This window comes from Parasteatoda tepidariorum, chromosome 5 (genome assembly GCF_043381705.1).
Source record: "Parasteatoda tepidariorum isolate YZ-2023 chromosome 5, CAS_Ptep_4.0, whole genome shotgun sequence".
NCBI lineage: Eukaryota > Metazoa > Arthropoda > Arachnida > Araneae > Theridiidae > Parasteatoda > Parasteatoda tepidariorum.
The window spans coordinates 16,382,402-16,395,960 of NC_092208.1; the positions used below are offsets into that span (position 1 = coordinate 16,382,402).

General features: G+C 30.6%; 1 protein-coding gene across 1 annotated transcript; it reads right to left on the bottom strand.

Annotated features, from left to right (window-relative positions):
- Positions 1-1,026: 1,026 nt before the first annotated feature.
- LOC122269848 (probable glutamate receptor) lies at positions 1,027-10,640 on the bottom strand. The gene is made up of 3 exons (XM_043044831.1): positions 10,620-10,640; positions 8,926-8,970; positions 1,027-1,422 (listed from the first exon to the last, which is right to left on the bottom strand). Exons 1-3 carry the CDS (start codon positions 10,638-10,640, stop codon positions 1,027-1,029), a joined length of 462 nt encoding a protein of 153 aa, XP_042900765.1.
- Positions 10,641-13,559: the final 2,919 nt, after the last annotated feature.

The window sequence follows — 13,559 nt, forward strand, 5'->3', positions numbered from 1 at the left end:
AATATACTATGTCTTTGTGCTAGGTCATTGTGTTCATTGGCGAGCGAGCGCAGCGAGCCATGGTTCACGGCGTGAACCACATAGGATTGCGTAGCAATTCTCGGGGGTTGGCGAACGTTAGCGAGCAGGGGGCGGAACCTCCTAGTATATGTAGATTATCTGTGCATTACTTTAGTTCTGCGTGATCAATACACAAGATGTTTAGGTTTGGCGAGATTGTGCGCGTAAACATCGGCTGTAGGTGATTTCCATCATCAAAGTAAAAATAGCTACTGCCCAGCTAATCCCAAGAATAATAAACAGTCCATTTAAATCTGATAATCCTAAAGGGTGGACTAATTCACTCTGAGAATAGTTACTGTTCATAGTTCTCATTAATTCGAATTTGAAATCATGATGGTCTACTATTTTGTCGTATATACCACCACTTAAAATTCGGAGCAGGATTTTATTGAAGTGCTCTTTGCAGCAAAAATCTTTCCTGATTGCAACACTGATCGGAAAGTGACCAAAAACATCTTTTGAATAAAAGTACCTTTCAGGGGGGCCCACAAAAAAGCGGAAAAAAGTGGGTGCCCCAAGTATTGCTACTTGTTCCGGAACATGATTCAACTTAAAGGTGTAGTACCATTTATTCTTTTTAATGTATTCCCCTAATCCTTTGAAATGAGGTACAATGCTTTGAGACAAATAATTTGCTTCATCCGTGATTCCCGCTGCTAGACACAGCATTTTCCCTTTTCTGACTTCGGTGTAGAGATTTTTGAAATCTTTTATTTGTTTCATTTTGATTGGGGATGTCAAAAATGATAACAGGATTGAGCTGTAACCCAGAATCAGAAGATATGAATAAATGAGCCAAATTCCAAGTGGTATCCGCCTGAGCATTGAACGAGGATTGTAGCTTATCCCTTGTCCGAAGGAAGATCCCCACAAATTGAAGAAAACCGAAATAATGGAATCTTTTGGCGAAATAAAAGCTCGAAATAGTACTGTCACAATGAGGAGAACGGCAAAGAATAAAATTCATGTGAGTCTGCTGAAAGGATACGTGAACGCTGCTGTTTTTGGCAAGAAAGAAGCGTGATTCATCAGAAACGTTTTTTCAAGATTGTAGTAAGGTACGCTGAAATCTACAACAGATGACCTCTCTTCGGTAATAATTATATAGCTGAATGCCATGTCCACTTCCTTCCTTACGAGCATTCCAATCATTCCTGTCCAGTTTCCGAATGCATCCTTGGAACCGTACGAATTGTCTGAGGGAACAAAAATCTCATATTCGAAATTTAGCGCATGTGACAATAGTTTTATAAGTTCGCCATCCTTACCCGAGATAATGGTTGTGTTGTTGATTTTTTGAATTTCTATGGTTTTGGTATCGGGTAGAGCCGCAATTCTAAGTTTAGTTGGAAAATATGCCTCCATTTTTTACAAAATCCTTTTAGGTTTAATTTCAGATCAAGTTCTTTGAGTTAAGTAAGTTCTTGAAGTCCTAAAACGTATAAAGATGTTGCGTTGTTTAGAAAAGTTCACAGTTCTTCATAAGATGAATGAATTCTTCTAGGAAATATTCTTCTGGAACTAGTGTGAATATTTTGATGTTGGATAAGAAGTATCGTGTTGATTCTCAGGTTTGAAATAAGCTATGATTTATTGAATCAAGTCAGTTCTTCAAAGCTAACAGAGCAACAAAAAAAAAAAAGAATCTAAATTAACAAGGCTAATCTTTCTAAAAAACCGAGTATCTTTTGCTATAGATTATTATTTTTAAAGATTTATTAAATGCTAATTAGTTTGGATGTTTCCAATCTAGATAAAAATCATTATTAATATCCACTATTATATTAAATACTCAAATTATTTGCGCGCAAGTTAGTCCATGAAATTTGCCAGGATAAAATTTGAGTGGTTAATATTTGACTGACTTGTTTGAATAGTTTTTATTTAAGAAATAGAATGAATTAAGAGGAAAGTGTGGAATGCAAAACAGAAATTTAAGTTTGTACTTTTGTTTCAGAGCTTTAATGAAGGAACGAATAAAATAATAAATAATGGATCATCATAAAAAAATAAATGCAGGAATGAGCAATTATTCATTATTGGTCAAAGAGTTGGACACTAATCTGTGTTTATAAGGCCCTCATTTCAACACCCTTTTGCTCCCATTTCTGTTAAAAAGAAACTTGCAAGCAAGTGACTCAAATTTAACTATGGCGAGCAGTAAACGTAAAACGTTCTCCGTTGGTGATAAAATGGGCATAATCAGAAAAATTGAAAATGGATGTAATCAAGCTGATATTTGCAGGGGATATAAACTATCCAAATCTACATTTCGTAACATATTGAAAAATGTGCAATTAACAATTTCTGCGCATGAAAACAATTTAGATGGCAGAAAAAAGTTGAGAAACGCAGATCACAATGGTGTTGAAGAAACATTACGGAAGTGGTTCAGCTTTCGAAGAGGTCGCAATTTTCCAGTATCTGGATAAATGTCGACGAATTTGCGAAGCGATTTCGTGCGATTACTTTTATATGCTCGAATGGCAGGTTTAGACAGGTTTAAAAAGCGGAATAACAGAAATTCAGGAAAAATTATCTGAGAGTCAGGAAGTGTTTCCATTTCTGATGTTGAGGATTGCTCATCAGCTGAAGATTATTAATAATTTTTTTTGTACGCAAAACGAAGAATAATAAAAAATAACACATTTTTAGCTACTACATAATATTTTTCATTCATTTAATTGAATAATGTGTAATAAAAGGGAGGAGTTTGGGAACCATTAGTTAAATTGCCTGAGTAACGGATATAGTGAACTCCCGGTTATAGTGAACTGAAACTTCTGTCCTTTGAAGGTAGCGGGGTTTGACTGTATATGCAATAATGCACAAAATTTCGTAAATCTAACTTAAATAATCATGGAGACATGGGTATTTTTTTAATACTACTCATTTTGCTCTTTGAGTTTTCTAGCTATAACTTCAAATTTATTGAATGAAATGGAACATTTTTTTTAATAATGCTGAAAATGTCGTTTAAAAATTTGATAAAAAAAAATTAAAAATTGCGCAAGACATTAGTGTTTAAAGTGATCATTTTATGCTGCGCATGTACGAGAAACATAAAAAAAAATTTAATCATAATTTTATTTTAAATTGTTTTTCGTTACTTATAAAAAAAAGTCCGATTTGAATATCTTAAAAATGTAAAAAGCTTTTGGTAATTTTCTACGTAGTTTTGGAAAATTTGAAAGGAAGTTTTTGGAGTGGAAAGGGGTTTTCCACAAATTATATTTTTTTAGCAATTAAACAAGATTTATTAAAAATTTTATATAATACGAAATTTGTTATATATTACGAAATAAGATTTGTTGAATATCATTTAGAACATTTAAGAAAAAGTAAGAAAACTACTTTGAAAACTTCTAAAATTTTTTGACATTTCCAAGATGTTCAAATAGGACGTTCTTCATTTTACCAACTGGGATTAGAAAAAATATGAAAAAATTATGAAATCATTTTTATTTAAATGTTTTTTTGCGGAAGCACAGTATGAGACGACTACTTTAAATATTTATATCTTGAGAATTTTTAATGGATGATTTCCAAATTTTTAAATAATATTTTTATTATTCATTAAAAAAAATTCGAAAAATGATTTTTTAATTTTATTGAATATATCTGAAGTTATTGTAAAAAACCGCAAGGCAAAATATTTAGTTTAAAACAATGTTCATACCTCCTTGAGTATTTAAGCTAATTTTACGAAATTGTGTGTATTTATTGCATTTAATAACAAAAATAATTTATTTAAGTTCGAAGATTTTCGCTGTATTTTCGACATAGTATGTTTAAAAAAATAGGAACAAAAAAAAATTAGGAACAAAAAAATTTTTAGGAACAAAGAAAATTTTTCTTTTTGTTCCTAATTCATTGTCGATCCCTGAAACTTTTAAAAGTTTTAAACTTTATTGATATGTATGAGAAATCACATGATCTAAACAGTTTTAAAAATTTTAAAATATTTCTCGAATTATTTCTTGAGAAAATTGAAAAAAAAATTTTTTTTGTATAGAAGTGTTTCCATTATTCAGTCCAACCACCGTATAAAATTGAAGATAATACATAATTACATAAGCATTTTTCTTATTTTGAGCCGTATTGTGTATTATGCTTTTTCAGCGTAGACAGGGGAAGCTTGACCCTCTTTTTACAAAATATAAATATATATTTATATACTTTTTACTTACCATCACAAATTTTCAGAGATGATATTGTATTGAATCTCATGTTTTTTGACAGTTAAAATAATTTTTTTTCTAACTTCATTCATTAACTACTCATTTATTTAATGATTTTTCGTGAGTTTACAGTGAGCAAAATGAAAAAGATAGCACCCTGAATATTTAAGGTTCCAATGATAGTATTCTATTAATTAAGTATCATTTGGAAAGGCTCATTAGAATAAATTCAATCATGCAATTAATCAGTACTAATTATCAATTAAGCTAAAAAATCAGACGCAAAAACGTACTTTCTCTCTAAGAAACATACCTTTTTTGGTGTATTTTAACTTTTGACTGTTAAAACTTAGGATGGGAAGTTCATTTAGGAAAGGAAAAATATGGCCTCGATAGTTTAGTCAGGAGAGCTGTCGAAAGTTTGGGTCTCTAAATGTTAATTCTGGCCATTTTGCAATAGCAAAGGAATCGTTTTTAAGTGAATAAATAAATTTCTGTACTGTATGACACGTTGAATTTCGCTCAAGATAAAAAATAATTTTTAATTTTTTTTTTATTATTTTGTTTATAAGGTTTTGTTAATAAGGGTCAAACTTTTAAGGTATACAAATATTTCTATCATTTTAAACCATGTAATTTAAGATGACAAAAATACAAAATTTACCGAATTAAGTAAAGCAGTTTCTCAGTAATAAATTTAAAATTACGGCAGATTAAAAATTTTATAACTCAGGACATATTCATCCAATTTCGCACAAATTTTGCATTTTTGTCATTTCAAATGGTTTGAAAAATGCTATACACTATAATTTAATATTTTTCGACCCTTATTAAATAAAAAATATTATCAAAATTATTGTTTTTATCGATTAATGTTCAAACTAAACCTATAAGTATATACAAAAAATTTTCGAATATTTTAAAAACATTTTTGAGGTGCGGGGAAACAGAAAGAGAAATTAGCAATAAGGGATCAAAACTCTTAAGAGCCCCAGTGGCAGAATCACAACGACGTGGCGACATTGTCGCAGAACTTTACAGAGTTCTTGCAGAAAGATTCAGAAATTTACACGTAATATTTGAATCATGCAATTTAGATAATAATTTTTTGATGCGTTCAATTTACACCGATAGTATCGTAAATCAATGTTATGTTTCGATGGTATTTTCGGCAGTTTTTCCGACAAATTTCAAACAATATGGAAAATTCGAATCGTGCATCTCAGTATTTATTTTCAATTCTAATTCTATCGAGTTTTTGGCAGTTATTGCTATTGATTTCTCCATAGTTTTTAAACCCGATATTTTTTATACGATATCATTTATTGCAACAACTAAATCTCGAAACGAAATACTCGCTTGAGGAGTTCGATTCACGTGATTTCGTCATCGATCTTCTTTCTTTTTTCTTCTTTTTTTGGCAGTTTATGATGGTTTTCATGATATTTAATAATTTTTTTTTATTGTGATGATTGTTTATAAAATTAGAAGTAAAAATTAAGATGTGTGTTTCCCTCCTCCCAACAAAATGCGAAAATATCACCCATAATATTAGAATAAAAAATTATTACATGTTCAAAAATATAGTTTTTTTTTTTAAGAACAGCGTATTTGTTATTTTAAATTAGTAACATATCTGTTTATTATTATTAAAAGTGTCTTGCAGAAAGATATTATTGCTAGAGAGTTTAGTAGCAGATAGCTCGAAAAAATTCTGCCACAGGGTCAAGAACTATCTCGTTGCAGCTTTCGGTAACATATTTTCAAGAATACAGTTTACTCCTCTATATTTTGATGGCCGAAAATTCAAATCCGTTGGAGAAAAAAAAAGATTTATTCAGAGAAAGTACGTTTCGTAATAGAATTAATAGTTAACACAAGTTAATCAATTTTTTTCAGATCCCTTATTTAGACTATTAATATTGCATTTTTGGTGAAAAGCAGACGATTTCAAAAATAATAATAGTTATTATTTTTTATTCCTCACTTTAGAAATAGAATGAAACTTCTACCCATAAGATTGGAATGACCCTGTATGGGAGTGTTATGTCCTAAGAGAGTTAAAACATTTATTAAATTCGTTTCAGCAAAGTCAAAAGAAATGTTATAGACAATAATTTTGTCTAAAGAAATATCTAATATTTACCTGGTAGTGAAATACATTTATGTAAAACTTCTATAAAAACGATATGAAGCTTTGTTTAAAATATAGGCTTGGGTTAAAAACTTACAGCCTCTCATGGATTATAATATAACGCTTTGGAGTGTTAGCTCATTTATTAATAAAATTACAAAACTTTTAATGGTTTTCTATTGATAGTCCTGTGGCGGGGGGGCAATGCCAACCTTCATGTATCAAAAGGTACCTCAAGTTAGCATGTCTTATTGATGTTTAATTTTCGTAGTGGTAGTTACGCCACAATACTGCCCCACCAGAATTTTATCAGGGATAGAATTCGATGAACGGATACCACTAGTTTCTGTACTTGTGAAAGACCGGGAGTGCTGGATTAAGGTCACAGGTTTTTTTTAGTGCTGAATGTGAGAGGTGTATTAACTTCACGGTCATAGTCGCTCCTGTGTTGCATTTAGCAGTCGAGTGCATGCAGGCTGACGTTGAGTGTGATCGAGACGAGACTGAGCAGCAACAGCGTGAGGAGGTGGATAATGTCGCAGTCACAAGTAGCAAGTCAACTGTTCAATGTGGACCATCCATCGAAGTAGGCGTTACCAGATCGAAGTGGGCGTTACTGTCAAGATAGGGGCGTGTTCGCATCACGTCCGGGTCACCAATGTGGGGGCGGAGTTATCGACAATGCCAACCTTCATCTATCAAAAGGTGCCTCGTGATTGAATCAAGTTAGCATGTCTTATATACTAGTGAATTGATGTTTAATTTTCGTAGTGGTAGTTACGCCACAGTTCAGTTCAATATAATCATGATTGCAACCATCAAGTGGTTTCCTAAAAAGCCATTTTATTTTTTAACGGTAACCAACACGTTACCTTTTTAATGAATTCGAACTACTTCAAAATTATCTAACACTAGGGGACTAAGCCCCCTGTTCGCTTCCGCTCACCTACTCCGATGATTGCTTCGCAATAATTGCTTTTTCTTGGAACAGTTTTTCTACTAAAGTTAAAATTATTCACTTAACATCTATGAACTAAAAGGAATTCTGTTTACTTACGCGCTTGCGCCTCTACTTCTCACTTCCAAATATTAATATCTATTAGTACTATTATCATTTAGATCTCTTGGAGAACAGAGGTGATTTTTCTAGTTACCATTTTTTAAAATAACATTTATATTCTTATAGCATTATATTGTTCAAACAAATTTGATGAGCTCACAACCATAATTTAAAATTTTCGCTAATAATAGCAGTACTGGAAAATAACTTCAAATTAGGGATACACAAATATTTGAAGGAAAACAATACCTTTACGACTTTTGTTAAATTTATGCTGATGACAACCTAAACATTATGGAAATGAATGGGGGAAAACTGGATCCTACCACGTGATTTTCGGGCCAATAAAAATGCGCCGACAACAATGGAAAACGGTGTTAGACCGTTATGATTTTATGTTATATAGAGATATGATTAACAACACTCTTGATGGCTTATTTATGTTAAAATATTAAAAATTTCCTACATTGGAAATCAAATGCTAGAATAATCATGAATAACTATTGTTACATTGTAGGAATTTAGACTGATATATCATGGGCCAACATAAAAAAGGCAATTTCTGCCTCTGCATTACCAACGAGAATTTCCATCACAGTTTCTTGGAAATTTCTTTAGTTACAATACACTCTTAGAAATTTCTCGAAAAAAATTGTTAAATAACAATTTATTTAATGGTTATTTTACCATATTCCATCAAAAGAGTCAAATAATCATAAATAAAATAATAATCAAACTGTTAAGCGTGAGAAAAACAGTTTATTAACAGCTTTCACCTAATACGGTTAAACAATCAGAATTTTATAGCACCAACTAAGACCATCTAATAAAGCCACTTAATTCTTGGAAACTACGTATTTATCATAGCCGAGTGGGCTAATCTGTCAATTTGATGGCCGGCAGAACTGGGGTTCGATACCCATTATTGACATCACAATATTTCCTCCACTCCCTTCAGCGCACGAAGAATGTCCAGTGTTCGGCACTCTCCAATGCCCATTACCTTACGAAAAGTCGAGCTCCTGTGTCTAGTTTTTTTTTTTAACGTTTTAGAAAAATGTTAGATTTAAATTGTTAAAAAACCGTACAGTTTTGTAATTATGGTTTTATAACCATACTATTTGTAACTGGTTACAAAACCATAAAAGTAAAAAATATTCTTTATCATAAACCGTACGGTTAATCGGATGGACAGACAGCTGCCAGTTATTTTACCATACTTTTAGAATGAAAATTCTAACAGTGTCATTAAGCGGTGGACATTGTTTGACTGAAAATTCCACCCATACGTTATCAGTTGACTATCAAATCAGTAAAACATGATCTTTCACCATGGAATGCTGGATATTATTGGTCCCACAGTACCAAACATAAACTATTGGGAGACGATTATATCTGTGAAATATCTTCCATCAAATGGCGTAGAAATTTGGTTGATTCATGAAAATCAAACATCTCTTGATGTAAATCAATCATAGCATTAAAACAGCCTTTAATAACAGTATTTCCACCAGTGAATGATTGAATATTTCCTGGAAATCTAAACTTATGAATATTTGATGAAAAATGTCAGATGATGATGACCATCATATGTTGTTGCACCATCAAGAATCGATCTGAAATCATCGTAAGAAATCAAACTCTTTTGATTGAACCATCAAGAATTTTGATTCGGGTAAAAAAAGCACATGCTAATGTATGGCCGAGGGGTTAAGACATCTAAGTCATGACTTCGAGATCAGTAGTCTTATCCCAGCTGATGATACTTATTAAATTGAATTTTTAAATATTTAAAAATGTTTTATTTTTAAAATTGTATTTACATGAAGAAAAAAAAACTTTTTTTTTCTTTGGGAAAGCTTCGAATTTTTAAAACAAAAATGTTTTATTATGACTAACTTACTAACAGGTTGACTACATTAACTATATAAAATATAAAATTCTTACCATTTGTTGTATAAAAAGTTTTACTGTGGCCGCCTGAAAATTCGATGCAAGTTCTTATCCATGCAACTTCCATCAAGTTCTTATACCATATTTAAAATCGATATTATTGTATGTATTATTGTCTCTGACAATATTTTTAAGGCAATAAAGAAATCAGTGATAATTATAAATTCACGATTCATTGTTAATGCAACGATAACAATAATACAACGTCCTCATATCATATTTAAAATCGATATTATTGTACGCCTTTCTGTCTGACAATATTTTAAGGCAATAAAGAAATAAGTGATAATTATAAATTCTTGATTCATTATTAATGCAACGATAACAATAATACAACGTCCTCATACCATATTTAAAATCGATTTTATGTAACATTTTTTGCATTCTTACTATCTTTTTTAAAATTATTAAGAAATGTATGATAATTTTTAAATGAAAATGCCAACATTTATTAAATTAAAAATTTCCATAACTATTCCAGGAATAATAATGTTTTTACTATTCATGCTATGATGTTTACATGTACAGATGAACAAGTGACACTCTTGGTACCAACATTACGAGGAACACCTTTAATGGCTTTAGAAAGTCAACTAAATAACAATTATTAAAATAATATTGAGGACAATTTTCATAGTACGAAGCGATGAGATAGTCGAAAACTTAAGTTTGAATGTAACTATTGCATATATTATCAATTGTGTTTTAAAAGGATTACTTTTGAATTTTGAAAAGTACTTACATTTTCAAAAAATTTTTACTTTTAGTTATATTTCATACGCTATAACTATATTTTTTCTGCTGAAATGGCAAACAAAAATACATTTTTAGTTAAAATCTTTTCAAAATTTAAGCAGGAGTTAATTTGTCGAAATATTCAATTTTGCCAAATAATTTTATGTGTTGTTTACATAGATTATTTCAAACAACATTCGGTCACGTGTTATTAGCCTTTATAAAGGAAAACATCCGACTAACTTCAAGTCCATTACAGCAGAATAAGAGAATTAATGCTAAAATTGAAAACTAGCAAAATAAAACAATATTAAAACATCTAAAAAAAATCTCTCTATTTCACAAGAAAAAGTAACACATGAAGTAATGAGTCTAATTTATAAGAATGAAATTGATTAATTCCAGTTAATTTTCTTGATATTATGCTTATTTTGAATAAATTTTATCTTATAAGGTATTACAGGAATTTATTAAAATTTCTTTTAAAGGAAACAGATGAAAAGTAGAAGTTCATTTGATGGCATTATTGTTTTTTTTTTCTTAGTAAACTACTGACTTTTTATGTGTTTTCTTTAAAAGTTTTATGAAAAATTATTTCAATATATTTTAAGATAAAATTTTAAGGACATGAACATAATATCTGAATAATTATCTGAGACAGTATCTACTCGAAACTTATAAGTTATATTCATTATTTTGTACATTACTTTTTGATGTAAAAATACAGAAATTGTTTTAATTAATCTTATAAAATTGTTTTATTTCATAATTAAGCATGATCTGAACACTCTTTTAAAATTTCAAAATAATTCTCTAAGTAATTCTTGAGAAATATGAAGAGAAATGAATTAGTACGGAAATGTTACTATTATTTTGTCCAACCCCTGTATAACACTGATGATAAAGCATAATTAATTTAGTCTTAAAGTTATCAGCCTAACGTATTGTTAGTCGTAATGAGTAAACAGTATGTTTTTTTCTTCAAACATAGGGTAAACAGCGGAAGCTTGACCCTTTTTTTTTACAAAATATAAGTTAATTAATTTGTGACAATCTCTATTTTATTTTTTTCAGCATTTATATCTACAAAGTGTCAATTTATATTGTATTGATGGTGTTCTAAAATTAACTAATTCTTGATTTCTAAGTGTGATGTGACAAAACGAAAACTAGGCGTATTATTTTTTTCCCCACTTTCTTAAAATCATTTTATTTCGTTCCATTGTAGGAAATTAGGTAAATAAAACTCGTGTTTTAAGCTAATTTTCTTAGAAATAGTAATATCTGTTCAAATTAGCGACTACTTGTGCATCATTCCGGGAAATGATGAATGACAGCCAGGCTGGACAGGCCAGACCATTGTCCAGTTTCTATAGGATGAAGGATAGAGTTTGGTGGGGTTTAATATCTTCAATCAAATTTCTGAGGGGTTGTAGAAGCATTTACAATTTGAGTCAGATGTCCACGGCGCTTACCTTTTCTTTTATTCAGTTGCTTAAATTTTCGAAAATAAGACTTTTATCTGTGAAATAAAAATTTAAAAATATAAATTGAGTTCACGGGATAAAAAATATGACAGATAAAATTTTTTTTAATTTGTAAGCAGTATTAGTTTTTCCTTTCTTCAGATGAAAATAAGATACAATTTTTTTTCCTAAGTTAAACAATCAACGTTATATAAATACTTTCTCCCTTCTTAGTAAAGAATCCTGAAAAAATAATCGTGTATTTTTTTTTTCCCTTTAGAGTCCGTCGCTATATTCAGGTACTGTGGTATTCATGAAGTTAAAAATTCAGACAAAAATAAAACCTACTTTCTCTGGATGAACAGATCTTTTAAATTCAGCAAATTTGATTTTAAAAGTGTTAAAATACGGACATATTTCAGCACACATCTCGGACACTTGATTAGCGAATCGGAAAATTTTTGCTCTCATTTATAAAAGTCATTTAAAAAAATAATTTCCAGGAAGAATTAATTTTTAATAATTGTAAAATATTCATCGTATTATTTTATCCAATCTTGTTTGAATTTTAAGGTGTCTCACTTTTTAAATACTTTTAAATTATGTGGGTTTAATTCATGAAATAGGAAATTGAAAGTGATCGATTTATTGTTTCGAAGAAAAATATCTATATAAATGACGCAGAATGTTTATGTATGTACAAATTCGCATACAAATCCGCAATTCTGAACCCTACCTTTAAAGCTAGTGGGCTGCGCCCCCTGCTCGCTCACGCTCGCCAACCCACGAAAATTGTTACGCAATCTTATATGGTTTGCTTAGCAAACCAAACTCGCTTCGCTCGCTACTAACTTTGATACATTGCAAGTGCGCAAAACTCTAAGAATTCAAAACAATCATTCAAATCCATATAAAAACTTTTTTTTTTTTTAAATTTACATCTTTTTAGTAAATACTAAGTCATTAAAATACATTTGAATTCAAATAAATGACATGTAATTCGTTAAACCTATTAGAAATGTGCTATAGTATAATTCGTAATATTAATCAAAAATCGTCAAATAAATTCGTAATACATAAATTCGTGAAAAAAAGCGCTTTCGACAAAATACTAAAATCGAGATCTATCGACAAAGACTACTCACTTCTGCCTAGCTTAATAGTATGAGATTGCTGCAGCTGATGCTCTCTGTTCAGTTATTTCATTTTCCGTTTTCAAAAGCGCTATATGTTGAGCCACCTCAGCTAGATTTGGCACGTGACATTTTTAGCGGCAATCATTGGTCGATTTTCTAGCGTTGCCATTCGGGGAGTTGTAATGAGACTTTTTTTGTCGCCGTGTAAGAGAAATAGTAACGTAAACAAAACAAAGCAAACGTTGCCACCGGTGGAAAAGACTTACAGCCAAAACTTGGGAGCCCCGTAAGAGAATTATATATATTAGATAATTTATTCATTTAAATTATTTAAATAATAACACCCAACTTTATCTTTGAATCAATAAATAAAACAATCTTATCTGATCAACATAATAATTTCCTACAATCAATAAGATTCATCTGCAGTATTTTCCCAAGGACATTCCAAATGCTTCTCGAGAGACACCAATTCAGCGTTACTCTTGTCTGCGACTGATGAAAAATTTAGATTATCTTCATCAACGAGATCATCTTCCATCCACTCTGCATCATCTTCGTTTTCATGGTTTCGGAGGCTAACCAAAAGTACTAGTTATTGAGAACTGATTTACTCATTCTAACAAGTGGTCGCTGTGTGAAAAAAAAATACAAGAACAAACATATGTATAATACGTGTGTAGGAAAAAGTCAAATTTAAATTTGGTGTATGGTTATAATGTACGTACTTTGAATAATACCTCCCCCCCTCCCCATCGTACAAAACCGTACAAAATAGTAAATCCCCTCCCCCCCTTTCGTGATGTACGTACTTTTTGAACGGCCCCTTAT